The 13,426-nt window shown below is 44.8% G+C and overlaps 1 protein-coding gene across 1 annotated transcript in view; it reads right to left on the reverse strand.

The window, feature by feature from the left end:
• The window catches only part of bcat1 (branched chain amino acid transaminase 1), a 77,104-nt gene that overhangs the window by 43,349 nt on the left and 20,329 nt on the right, over positions 1-13,426 (reverse strand). Inside the window, exon 3 of the mRNA XM_043713391.2 lies at positions 5,027-5,227. Within this exon, the coding sequence (XP_043569326.1) occupies positions 5,027-5,227 (201 nt within the window). The remainder of the gene's footprint in view (positions 1-5,026; positions 5,228-13,426) is intronic.

Below are 13,426 nucleotides of genomic sequence, written 5' to 3' on the forward strand. Positions count from 1 at the left end.
GAATCAAAGCAACAGTCAGAAGAAATCAACTAAACTCACTTGAAAATGTTCGATGTGTTGGACTGGGCTGGACAAAGTTAAAAATTACACAACACCAGGTTACAGGCTAACAGACTTATTTGGAAGCACTAGCTTTTGGAGCGCTGCTCCTTCATCAGGTGGTTGTGGAGCAGGATCGTAGGACATCGACTTTACAGCAACAGGATTAGACCATAAGACCATAAGACATAGGAGTGGAAGTAAGGCCATTCAGCCCATCGAGTCCACTCCGCCATTCAATCATGGCTGATGGGCATTTCAACTCCACTTACCCGCATTCTCCCCGTAGCCCTTAATTCCTTGTGACATCAAGAATTTATCAATCTCTGCCTTGAAGACATTTAGCGTCTCGGCCTCCACTGCACTCCGCAGCAATGAATTCCACAGGCCCACCACTCTCTGGCTGAAGAAATGTCTCCGCATTTCTATTCTGAATTGACCCCCTCTAATTCTAAGGCTGTGTCCACGGGTCCTAGTCTCCTCGCCTAATGGAAACAATTTCCTCGCGTCCACCCTTTCCAAGCTATGTATTATCTTGTAAGTTTCTATTAGATCTCCCCTTAATCTTCTAAACTCCAATGAATACAATCCCAGGATCTTCAGCCGTTCCTCGTATGTTAGACCTACCATTCCAGGTATCATCCGTGTGAATCTCCTGTAGACACACTCCAGTGCCAGTATGTCCTTCCTGAGATGTGGGGACCAAAACTGGACACAGTACTCCAAATGGGGCCTAACCAGAACTTTATAAAGTCTCAGTAGCACATCGCTGCTTTTATATTCCAACCCTCTTAAGATAAATGACAACATTGCATTCGCTTTCTTAATCACGGACTCAACCTGCATGTTTACCTTTAGAGAATCCTCAACTAGCACTCCCAGATCCTTCTGTACTTTGGCTATATGAATTTTCTCACCGTTTAGAAAGTAGTCCATGCTTGTATTCTTTTTTCCAAAGTGCAAGACCTCGTATTTGCTCACATTGAATTCCATCAGCCATTTCCTGGACCACTCTCCCAAACTGTCTAGATCCTTCTGCAGCCTCCCCACTTCCTCAGTACTACCTTCCTGTCCACCTAACTTCGTATCATCGGCAAACTTCGCTAGAATGCCCCCAGTCCCTTCATCCAGATCATTAACATATAATGTGAACAGCTGCGGCCCCAACACTGAACCCTGCGGGACACCGCTTGTCACCGGCTGCCATTCCGAAAAAGAACCTTTTATCCTAACTCTCTGCCTTCTGTCAGACAGCCAATCCTCAATCCATACCAGTAGCTCACCTCGAACACCATGGGCCCTCACCTTACTCAGCAGCCTCCCGTGTGGCACCTTACCAAAGGACTTTTGGCAGTCTAGATAGACCACATCCACTGGGTTTCCCTGGTCTAACCTACTTGTCACCTCTTCAATGAATTCTAACAGGTTTGTCAGGCACGACCTCACCTTACTAAATCCATGTTGACTTGTTCTAATCCGACCCTGCTCTTCCAAGAATTTAGAAACCTCATCCTTAATGATGGATTCTAGAATTTTACCAACAACCGAGGTTAGACTAATTGGCCTATAATTTTCCATCTTTTGTCTTGATCCTTTCTTGAACAAGGGGGTTACAACAGTGATCTTCCATTCATCCGGGACTTTCCCTGACTCCAGTGACTTTTGAAAGATCTCAACCAACGCCTCCATTATTTCCTCAGCCACCTCCCTCAGAACTCTAGGATGTAGCCCATCGGGGCCAGGAGATTTATCAATTTTAAGACTTTTTAGCTTTTCTAGCACTTTCTCTTTTGTAATAGCTGAAAATATGTTGCTGGAAAAGCGCAGCAGGTCAGGCAGCATCCAGGGAACAGGAGAATCGATGTTTCGGGCATAAGCCCTTCTTCAGGAATCCATGGCAACCATACTCAACTCAGCCCCCTGACTCCCTTTAATTGTTGGGATATTACTCATGTCTTCCACTGTGAAGACTGACGCAAAGTACTTATTAAATTCTCCTGCTATTTCCTTATCTCCCATCACTAGCCTTCCAGCATCAGTTTGAAGTGGCCCAATGTCTACTTTTGCCTGTCGTTTGTTTCTTATGTATTGAAAGAAACTTTTACTATCATTTCTAATATTACTGGCTAGCCTACCTTCATATTGCAGTGTCATGCAACTGAAATGATACATTGAACAAACCTAGATTGCTATTAAGTCTTTTATCTTTTAGAATGGTTTGCAGATTTCAGTTCATTACTATACAAGTCCTAGAACGTCTTTTAAGTTTTTGCCACAGGTGCCATTTCTGCGTTTGAAGAACGTAGGCAGGACCCTAGTCATGAGTCCAGCCTAATTTCTCATCCACATTCTTTCAATTGTGCTGCACTCTTGCAATGTCTGAGAAGAACCACAAGAGGATGATGGAGACCACCTCCTGGTGAAATATCATGGTCTCGGGTACAAGTCGAGAGCAGCAGCAGCTTGTTGTCATTAGGCAACAACCTGCAATAACTGTAAAACCTTTTAGAATCACACATTCTCCAAAAATATGACACTGCAACTTAACACAACCTCTATATTATAATATTAACAGGTTTTAGTTTTTAACTAGCAACCTCATGTTAACAATTTAATCAAATCTTCCCGATATGTGATGCAATAAGTACAATTCCTCCTACGTAATATGTAATGGCTTTGTTTAATTCACCTTGATTTGCGAATGTTTGGCATTTATATTCATTTCACATACTTTAGGTTTTCACAGATCACATTTAACTTCCCAAATAAGTTCAGTGGGAAGTACTTTCATCTCAAAATCAGGAACGCAAATATTAAAGCCAAAATGACACTCTTGTGTGGCGCTGAGGGAGTGCTGCACTACTGGAGGTGCTGAGTTTTAGACGAGGTGTTACATTGAGGCCTCTCAGACAGATATGAAAGATTTCCTAATTACCGATCGAAGAACAGTGAGGCAGGGGCCCCGATGCTGTTCCCCAAATAACAATTGTCCATTAACTAAATAGCAGCAAAACATATCACTCGATCATTTATTTCACTGCTGTTTGTGACATCATCTGTGTGCAAGTTGGCTTCCAGCAAGCCAATGGCTGGGTTAACAGGATGTTCTCCTTTATTACAAGAAGAATTGAACATACTAGTAAGGACATTCTTTCGGGAGCCGGTACACATACACAATAGGATGAATGGCCTCCTTCAGAACGGCAAAATTCCATGACTCTATATTACGCTTCAGTTATTAGGGAAGCCACTTCAGAATACGGTGTGCAGTTTGGCATCCTTGTTTAAGAAAGGATGTAAATGCATTGGAGGTGGCTCAAAGGAAGTTTACCAGATTGAAACCTGGAATGATGAGAAACCTTAGAACCAAACACTGGACATGCTGGGCTTATTTTCACTACAGTTGTGAAGATCAAGATAATTTGACGACCTCGTGGCATTATCGTTGGACTGTCAATCCAGAGACCTAGATAATGTTCTGGGGACCCAAGTTTGAATTCTGCCATAGCTGAATGTTCAATTTTTTTAATATAAATCAGGAATTAAGAATCCACTGATGACCATGAATCTGTTGTCGATTGTTGGAATAGCCCATCCGGTTCATTAATTTCCTTCAGGGAAGGAGGTGGGGTTAGGCAGATTCTTATAAGGCAAGGGAATTGTTAAGGATTATCGGGGATAAACGGGAATGTCGAATTCAAAGCATAAATTGATCAGCCGTGTTCTTATTGAATGGTGGATTTGAGCCTACTCCTTCTGGACACAGATCAGAGGCTACCACTGCCAAGGTGTTCCAGTTAAATGGATCACTCAGGTTCTCTGGGACTCTGTCCTCGTAATTCTGTTATTTAGCTCCCACTCCTCACCTACTCCCCAATGGCCCATCCATGCCAATCCATATCGTCATCCACCTCTAATGGCTCCTCATACCCCACAAGCCAATCAGTTCTCTTTATGATCCCACCAATGGTCCTTCATGGTTCCACAATTACCCATACATCTCTTCCTCTCCCTGACATCCTCCATGTCAACTCATTGCACTTTGATGTCCATGCATCAGATACGCACTCTGTACAAAACCAGTAAACCCTACAATAGCAATGACATGTGTGGGAATGTTTAAAAAAAAGCCATTCATAATGCCCTTCAAAAACTTGTCACATGTAAACTCACTAGACCTTTAAAGTACCAATGGCAGAAATAATAAACAGTTGGCAGTGATTTATATCAATAACCATTCAGCCAGTGACAAGATAAATCACAGAGGCAAACCTATAAATCAAGCAACCAACTGCTCGCTGGTTCAATAAAGTAATGGGAGACAAAACTGCTCAGTTGAGGCCCCACCCAATGTCTCTGGCAAGAGCACCATGCAAGCATCAACATGTCAATCCTCAAATACCTTGGCCTGTTCGCTGATGGCAACAGACTGAGGATTATAGAGTTACCACGACACCTAAAACCTTAAAGGATCTCACGCAAAGTGTCAAGAAAACCATTCGAATGCAAGAAAGAAATTTAAACTTGAATTACTAGGACATTCTGTGCCTTCAGACCATTTTCAAATTAATGACATAATCGGGATTCCCCAGGCAATGTGGTAGCAAAGTTTGTGCAAAGCAATAACCCCCCCAACACACACAACACACACAAAACCGCGAATGGCCAAATCTTAGCTACAGGTTAAATATTGTCTGGAGATGCTTCTCTTCAAAATGCTGGCGTACCGTCTTCAACTTGAGAAGGCAGACAGGGCCTGAGCTAAAGATCGCTTACAAAAAAATGACACGTCTGACAGGACAGAGGTCCCTCAGTACTGAAGGGAGTTGGGGGTGGGCGGTGGGGCAGGGGGTGAGGTGTCAGGTTGCTGCATTCAATTCCTTCTGTCTGAACATTCAGCTTTGAACTCAGAGTTGTGAGTGCCACCAGCCAAGCCCCACGGCTAACGCCGAACCCAAAAATGCAAATCTCCCTTACATCATCTCACCTCCACTGAGTAATGTAGAGCTGACACTGCAGGGTGCAGTGAGAGGTTCTGCAGTGGTTTAATCTGTGGCCTCTCCCAGCCTCTTGCGGCCGTCCACTGAATCATCAACATGTGGTCGCTGAACGAAGTCCCGAACACAAGCTGGTTCGGGTCTGGCTTCTTGGCTGACGTCTGGACCATTTCAATCTGCAGATCTGCCGCCTTAATGGAAAAAGAAGCAGAAAAATATATTCAGGGTGAGGTTCAGATCTCCTACAACAATCAAGACGCAGGATTTTACCTGAAATTTAACCCAGCAACAGGCTATTCGACCGGGTACAACTTTCATTTCGTAAAGCCATCATAGGTGCTAAAAGGCAATGCCAAACTAAGCTTGAGACCCAGACCAACCACACGGAAACCGCAAGGCTTACACGACATGACGAGCTACAAAGTTAAATTAAATAGAATCACGGGTAGCAGTACACCCCTACCCAACGAGCTCAATGCATTCTACACTCACTTTGAACAGAAGGTCAGTGAAATGGTGTCACCTATCCCAACAGTCTCGGATCTACCTGCACCCACAGTCAACTCCACAGATGTTACATCGGCCTTCTTGAGAGTGAACCCACGGAAAGTGACTGACCCAGACGGAGTCTCTGGCTGTGCAGTCAGATCCCGCGCGGACCAGTTGGTGGGAGTATTCGCTGACATCTTTAACCTCTCCTTCCTCTGATCTGAAGTCCCCACTGCGTCAAGAAGACCACCATCATCCTGGTACCACAAAAAAACCTCATACAGCGTGCCATAATGACTACCACCCAGCAGCTCTGACCTTCATCATTATGAAGTGCTTCCAGAGATTAGACATGGTTCTTATCAACTCCAGCCTCCCAGCCTGTAATTTCCCTACCAGCACAACGGCTCCACAGCAGACATCATCTGCCTGGCCTTCTACTCATCCCTGGAACATCTGGATAACAAGGATCAGGAGGGGAGAAAGTGAGGACTGAAGGTGCTGGAGATCAGAGTCACAATGCGTGGTGCTGGAAGAGCACAGCAGGTCAAGCAGCATCCGAGGAGCAGGAGAGCTGACGTTTCAGGCGTGAGAGCTTCATCAGGAATGCAGAGGAGTCCTAAGGGGGCTGAGAAATAAATAGGAGGCAGTTCATCAACTTCACAAACATCTTTCACCCAGACCTCAAGTTCACTTGGATGACCTCAGACATGTCCCTCCCCTTTCTGAACCTCTCCATCTCCAAACTCCAAGACCTAGGTCTCAGCTTCTTCCTCTGTAACTGGATCCTCAACGTCCTGACCCATAGACCGCAATCAGTAAAAACAGAAGACAACACACCTCCTCCACTATAATCCTCAACACACATGCCCCACAAGGCAGTGTACTCAGCCTCCTATTATACTTCTTACTGGCCTCACAGTTGTGAGTCTAACTCTGCCCCAACTCCATTTACAAGTTTGCTACGATACCACCAGAGTGGGTTGTATCTCAGAGTACGATGAGACAGAGCACTCGAAAGAGATTGAATGTTTGGCAGCACAGTTTAAAGTCAACAATCTCTCTATCAATGTCAGCAAAACGAGGGAGCTAGTCATTGACTTCAGGAAGCAGAGTGGAAGGCATGCTCCTGTCTGTATCAATGGTGCTGAGGTGGAGATGGTTGAAAGTGTAAAGTTCCTGGGAGTGACGATCAACAACAATCTGTCTGGTCCACCCACGGTGGGGCAATGATCAAGAAAGCACACCAATGCCTCTACTTCATCAAGAAGCTAAGGAAATTCAGCATGTCCACAATGACTCTTACTAATTTTCAAAGATGCATGATAAAAAATATCCTGTCTGGATGCTTCACAGCTTGGTACAGTAACTGCTCTGCCCAAGTCCGCAAGAAACTACACAGAGTCATGAACACAGCCCCGTTCATCATGCAAACCAGCTCCCATCCATTGACTCCATTTATACTTCCCGCAGCCTCAGGAAAGCAAGCAACGTAATCAAGGACCCCTCCCACCCTGATTATACTTTCCTCCATCTTCTTCCATCCAGCAGAAGATATAAAAGTTTGAAAACACATACAAAGAGATTCAAGAATAGTTTCTTCCCTGCTGTTATCAGACATTGGAATGGACCTCTCAAATGTTAATTCTAGTTTCTCTCTCTCTCTCTCTCTCTCTCTCTCTCTCTCTCTCCACCTTCTCTGCGGCTGTAACACTGTATTCAGCATTTAGTTCTGCTACCCTGATGCACTTTGTATGGTATGATCTGCCTATACAGCATAAAATGACATTTTTCACTGTATCTTGCTACATGTAACAACAACAGATCGAATCAATCAGAAAAGTTGTTAGAGTTCTTTGATGAAGTGACCAGGAAGGTTGATGAGGGCAGTGCAGCAGGTGTAGTCTATATGGATTTCAGTAAGGCCTTTGATAAAGTTCCCATGGTAGGCTGCTCTCAAAGGTTAGATCGTATGGAATCCAGAGAGAGCAGGCAAATCAATTACACAGTTAGCTTGATGGTAAGAAGTGGAGGGTATTAGTGAAAGGTTGCGTATTGGACTGGAGGCCTGTGACTCGTGGAGTGCCTCAGGGTCTGTGCTGGGCTCATTACTGTTTGGTATCTATATCAATGATTTGGAAGAGAATCTACAAGGCATGATTAGTAAGTTTGCTGATGACACTGAAATACGTGGTATCGTAGACAGTGATGAAGGTTATCAGAAATTGCAGCAGGACCTTAGTCAGCTGGGAATGTGGGCCGAGAAATGGCAAAGGGAGTTTAATATGGATACGTGTGAGGTCTTGCACTTTGGAAAGTCAAATCAAGGCAGAAGTTTCATGTTGAATGGTACGGCCTTAGTGAAAGAGTGGGATTTGGAATTTCGGTTTACGGCTCTCTGAAAGCCGAGTCACAGGTAGACAGGGCAGTGAAGAAGGCTTTTGGCTCACTGGCCTTCGTCAGTCAGGGCATTGAGTATAGAAGTTGGGAAGTTATGTTAAAGAATTATACAGGACATAGCTGAGGCCGCACTTAGAGTATTGTGTTCAGTTTTGGTCATCTTGCTATAGGAAGGATGTTATTAAACTGGAAGGAGTGCAGAAGAAATTTACAAGGATGTTGCCTGGACTCAATAAGATGGGTTAAAGGGGGAAGTTGGACAAGCTAGGACATTTTTTTAAAATGGGGACTCATGGGGGAGCTTATAGAGGTGCATAACATCATGGTAAGCCTGGATAGAGTGAATGTACTCAGTCTTTTTCCCAGAGTTGGGGAATCGAGGATTAGAGGGCATCAGTTTAAGGTTAGAGGGGAAAGAATAGAAGAGAACCTGAGGGACAACATTTTTTACACAGAGGGTGGTACGCATATGGAATGAGCTGCCAGCAGAAGGGGTTGATGCGGGTACATTGAAAATATTTAAAAGGCATTTGGACAAATATATGGACAAGAAATGATTAGAAGGATATGGGCCAAGTTACAGAGAAATAGGGTTAGCGTGGATGTACATTTTGGTTGACATAGACCAGTTTGGGCCAAATGGCCTGTCTCCATGCTGTAGAATTCTATGACTCTAACTGGTTGGTGTCAGTATTTCAACTCCAGCCAGCCACCTCTGACTCTATCTTAACATCCTGCCTCCATTTGTTATCTTCCACTTTGCGTTTGAATCAAACTCTCCATTAATTACAGCAATGCTATCTGTCCCACGTGGTCATGGGCTCCACATTTCTACCACTCTCTGTGTAAATTATCTTCTATCTACAGTATTGGCTAAGAACCTTTGAGCCTAGGCTCCCCGAGAAGCAGAAGGAGTTTCTCCACCGATCTCTTATCAAATCCCTCCATTGCTGTTAAGGCCTTGGTCAGGTCTCCTCCATATTTCCTTACCATTCCTACCTCTCAATTCTGACAGTATTCCTGTAAAAGCTTCAGGTTACCTTTGATCACAAGGGCAAATCATGAGCTGTTGTGTTAGGGAATGGTTTTGCAAGGGTTAATGTTGAAGACGCATTCATCTCCATTCTAGGCTAATGTCTATGGGCTCTGAGTGGAGATACATCAGAGCAGCTGATGACCATGTCATGTGAAGATGGATATGCACAGGTCTCCCACCAGTCTGAGTAACAATGCCTAACTTCCCAACGTCCATTTCTTCTAACCAATCTGTTTAGATGTGTTATAACACACTTCTGGATTAGATGGGACTTGAATCCAGGTCTTCTGTCCAAGAGGTAGCAAGACTACCACTGCATCCTCAATGTCCCAGTATAACTTGTATCTAGTGTCTATCATGCAATAAAATACAGCTTGATTAAGGCACAAGCCTCCTGTCATTAAGATTCACTTACGGTTTTCCCTTCCCACTGTCAACCAAGTTGGACTTTAAACCCAATCAACAAAAGAGGACAGTGGTAGCAAACTACCCTGACCACCAGCAAGTGATGGTTAACATCACGGCACAGGCAACAACTGCATATAACAAGTCAGTGTGCATTCCATCGCTGACCGTAGCAGCTGAGCGTCTAAGTGTTCATAGCTCATGAAACTGGGGGCACATATCCGAAACCCTGTGGATTGCTCTAGCCTCCAGTTATCAACTGATTAACTTAAACATTAATCAGTTGAGAGGTTAAAGTTATTTCCAAATAATGTGCAAATAGACGTCATACAGAAAAATATGTGAACCTGTCCAAAGAAAATCTACTGCGATACATCAGTTTGTCACATAAACAAGATTCACTAAATCATCAGGATGTTTCACAGAGGGATGTCATGTTCCCATCAGAAATAATTCCAACTTTGAAGCATATTTCCAACTTTGGTTCTACTTTGACTTGCATTAATTAATGATATTCCTCAGACCCCATGATCAATGTTGGAATCAATCTTCCACTCTATTCCCAATTATAACATTTTTTAAAAAATTCATTTATGGAACATGCACATTCCTGGCTGGGCACGTCCCTGGGAGATATGATATCACCACGGAGTTAACCTGGCGCGACCTAGAGCAACTCAGACAATGGTCACGGCACCCAGGGGGTACAGACAGGCTCAGCCATGGAAGCTGAAACCTCTGATAGGTTCCCTACCTCACTCTGGTCGTGGGAAGAGGGAGCAATTTCTAAAGCAGAGGGCATGACAGCTCAATATTTTGAGTGCGAGCAGCAGCGGAGAAAGAGTGGGAGCAGCGGAGGAAGTGACGAGGACCGGAGGGGCAGCCGGGAAGGAAAGCAGTGACCAGAAATATATGCAAGGCGGCTAAACCCGAGACTCTACTACTGTAGTGTCTCCCACCCGCCCTCCTCCTCTAACCTAGTTAATAAGTAGGAAGAGCGGGAGCGACGACCAGGGGACTGCCGGTAGTATATGTGGGCAGTGAACCCGAGACACTACACGTGTTGTGTCTCCCACCCCCTCCTCCCCCCCCTCCCCACCCCTACCCCCCATGACCCCCCCCCCCCCTCCGCCCCCCCCCCCCCCCCCCCCCCCCTCACCTCCTCTAACCAAAAATAGGACTCTGGTTTGTTAGGGTAAGGATTTTCTATTTCTTTATCGGTGATTGGTAAAAAATTTACTTTTTATGGTTTATCTATTAATTGATTTTTAGAAAAACACTATAGCACAGAGATATCAGAAAGTACTTTAACTCAAATTTATACAAAGTAATAAAGTAATTAACTATGCAGAGATGGCTGGGCAGGTGATGTGTTGTTGCTGTATGATGTGGGAGCTGGCTGATCCCATTGTGAACGGCAGTGACCACATCTGCAGCAAGTGTTGGTTGCTGGAAGAACTCCGGATCAGAGTTGATGATCTGGAATCTGAGCTTCAAACACTGCGGCACATCCGGGAGGGGGAGAGTTACCTGGATGCTTTGTTTCAGGAGGCAGTCACACCTGGGAGATTAAGTAATTCACATTCAGTTAGTGATCAGGGACAACAGGGTGTGACTGTAAGTGAGGCAGGTAGGGGGAACTTGAGTTCAGGAGTGCAGGAGCCTCAGCCCTTGATCTTGTCCAACAGATATGAGATTCTTGCTCCCTGTACGGATGAGGAAAAGGGCTCTGGACAGGATGAGCCAGCTGACCACGGCACCATGGTCCAGAAGGCCATTCAAGAGGGGGGAGCAAAAAGACAAGTAGTTGTTATAGGGGATTCTATAATTAGGGGGACAGATAGTATCCTTTGCAAGCCGGATCGGGAGTCTCGCATGGTGTGTTGCCTGCCCGGTGCCAAAGTGCAGGACATCTCCGACCGGCTTGAAAGGATACTGGAGCGGGAGGGGGAGGATCCAGTTGTTGTGGTCCACGTTGGGACTAACAACATAGGCAAAGCTAGGGTGGAGCTAGGGTGGGGATTATCAAGCACTAGGAAGGAAATTGAAGTACAGGTCCTCAAGGGTCATAATCTCCAGTTTACTGCCCGAGCCCACGTGCCAATTGGCATAGGGATAAGAAAATTAGGGAAGTAAGGGATTGGTGTGGGATTGGATAAGGGATTGGTGTCGGAAAGAGGGATTCCATTTCATGGGATCCAAGAAAAGAAAGATTATCCGGGGAGGGATTAAACAGCCATGGCTGACAAAGGAAGTCAGGAAATGTATCAAAGAAAAAGAGAGATCCTATAAAGTGGCCAAGAGCACCGGGAAATCAAAAGATTGGGAAGGCTACAAAAACAAACAGAGGATAACAAAGAGACAAATAAGGAAGGAGAGGATCAAATATGAAGGTAGGCTAGCCAGTAATATTAGAAATGATAGTAAAAGTTTCTTTCAATACATAAGAAACAAACGACAGGCAAAAGTAGACATTGGGCCACTTCAAACTGATGCTGGAAGGCTAGTGATGGGAGATAAGGAAATAGCAGGAGAATTTAATAAGTACTTTGCGTCAGTCTTCACAGTGGAAGACATGAGTAATATCCCAACAATTAAAGGGAGTCAGGGGGCTGAGTTGAGTACGGTTGCCATTACAAAAGAGAAAGTGCTAGAAAAGCTAAAAGGTCTTAAAATTGACAAATCTCCTGGCCCCGATGGGCTACATCCTAGAGTTCTGAGGGAGGTGGCTGAGGAAATAACGGAGGAGTTTGATGAGATCTTTCAAAAGTCACTGAAGTCAGGGAAAGTTCCGGACGATTGGAAGATCGCTGTTGTAACCCCCTTGTTCAGGAAGGTGTCAAGACAAAAGATGGAAAATTATGGGCCAATTAGCCTAACCTCGGTTGTTGGTAAAATTCTAGAATCCATCATTAAGGATGGCATTTCTAAATTCTTGGAAGAGCAGGGTCGGATTAGAACAAGTCAACATGGATTTATTAAGGGGAGGTCGTGCCTGACAAACCTGTTAGAATTCTTTGAAGAGGTGACAAGTAGGTTAGACCAGGGAAACCCAGTGGATGTGGCCTATCTAGACTTGCAAAAGGCCTTTGATAAGGTGCCACACGGGAGGCTGCTGAGCAAGGTGACAGCCCATGGTGTTCGAGGTGAGCTACAGGTATGGATTGAGGATTGGCTGTATGACAGAAGGCAGAGAGTTGGGATAAAAGGTTCTTTTTCAGAATGGCAGCCGGTGACAAGCGGTGTCCCGCAGGGTTCAGTGTTGGGGCCGCAGCTGTTCACATTATATATTAATGATCTGGGTGAAGGGACTGGGGGCATTCTAGCGAAGTTTGCTGATGATACGAAGTTAGGTGGACAGGCAGGTAGTACTGAGGAAGTGGGGAGTCTGCAGAAGGATCTAGACAGTTTGGGAGAGTGGTCCAGGAAATGGCTGATGGAATTCAATGTGAGCAAATGCGAAGTCTTGCACTTTGGAAAAAAGAATACAAGCATGGACTACTTTCTAAACGGTGAGAAAATTCATAAAGTACAAAGGGATCTGGGAGTGCTAGTCGAGGATTCTCTAAAGGTAAACATGCAGGTTGAGTCCGTGATTAAGAAAGCGAATACAATGTTGTCATTTATCTCAAGAAAGTTGGAATATAAAAGCAGCGATGTGCTACTGAGACTTTATAAAGGTCTGGTTAGGCCCCATTTGGAGTACTGTGTCCAGTTTTGGGCCCCACACCTCAGGCAGAACATATTGGCACTGGAGTGTGTCCAGCGGCGATTCACATGGATGATCCCTGGAATGGTAGGTCTAACATAAGAGGAATGGCTGAGGATCCTGGGATTGTATTCATTGGAGTTTAGAAGGTTAAGGGGAGATCAAATAGAAACTTACAAGATAATACACGGCTTGGAAAGGGTGGATGCTGTGAAATTGTTTCCGTTAGGCGAGGAGACTAGGACCTGTGGGCACAACCTTAGAATTAGAGGGGATCAATTCAGAACAGAAATGCGGAGACATTTCTTCAGCCAGAGAGTGGTGGGCCTGTGGAATTCATTGCCGCAGAGT

This window comes from Chiloscyllium plagiosum, unplaced genomic scaffold (genome assembly GCF_037043375.1).
Source record: "Chiloscyllium plagiosum isolate Xiang-an unplaced genomic scaffold, Cpla_swu_hap1 HiC_scaffold_23, whole genome shotgun sequence".
Lineage (NCBI taxonomy): Eukaryota > Metazoa > Chordata > Chondrichthyes > Orectolobiformes > Hemiscylliidae > Chiloscyllium > Chiloscyllium plagiosum.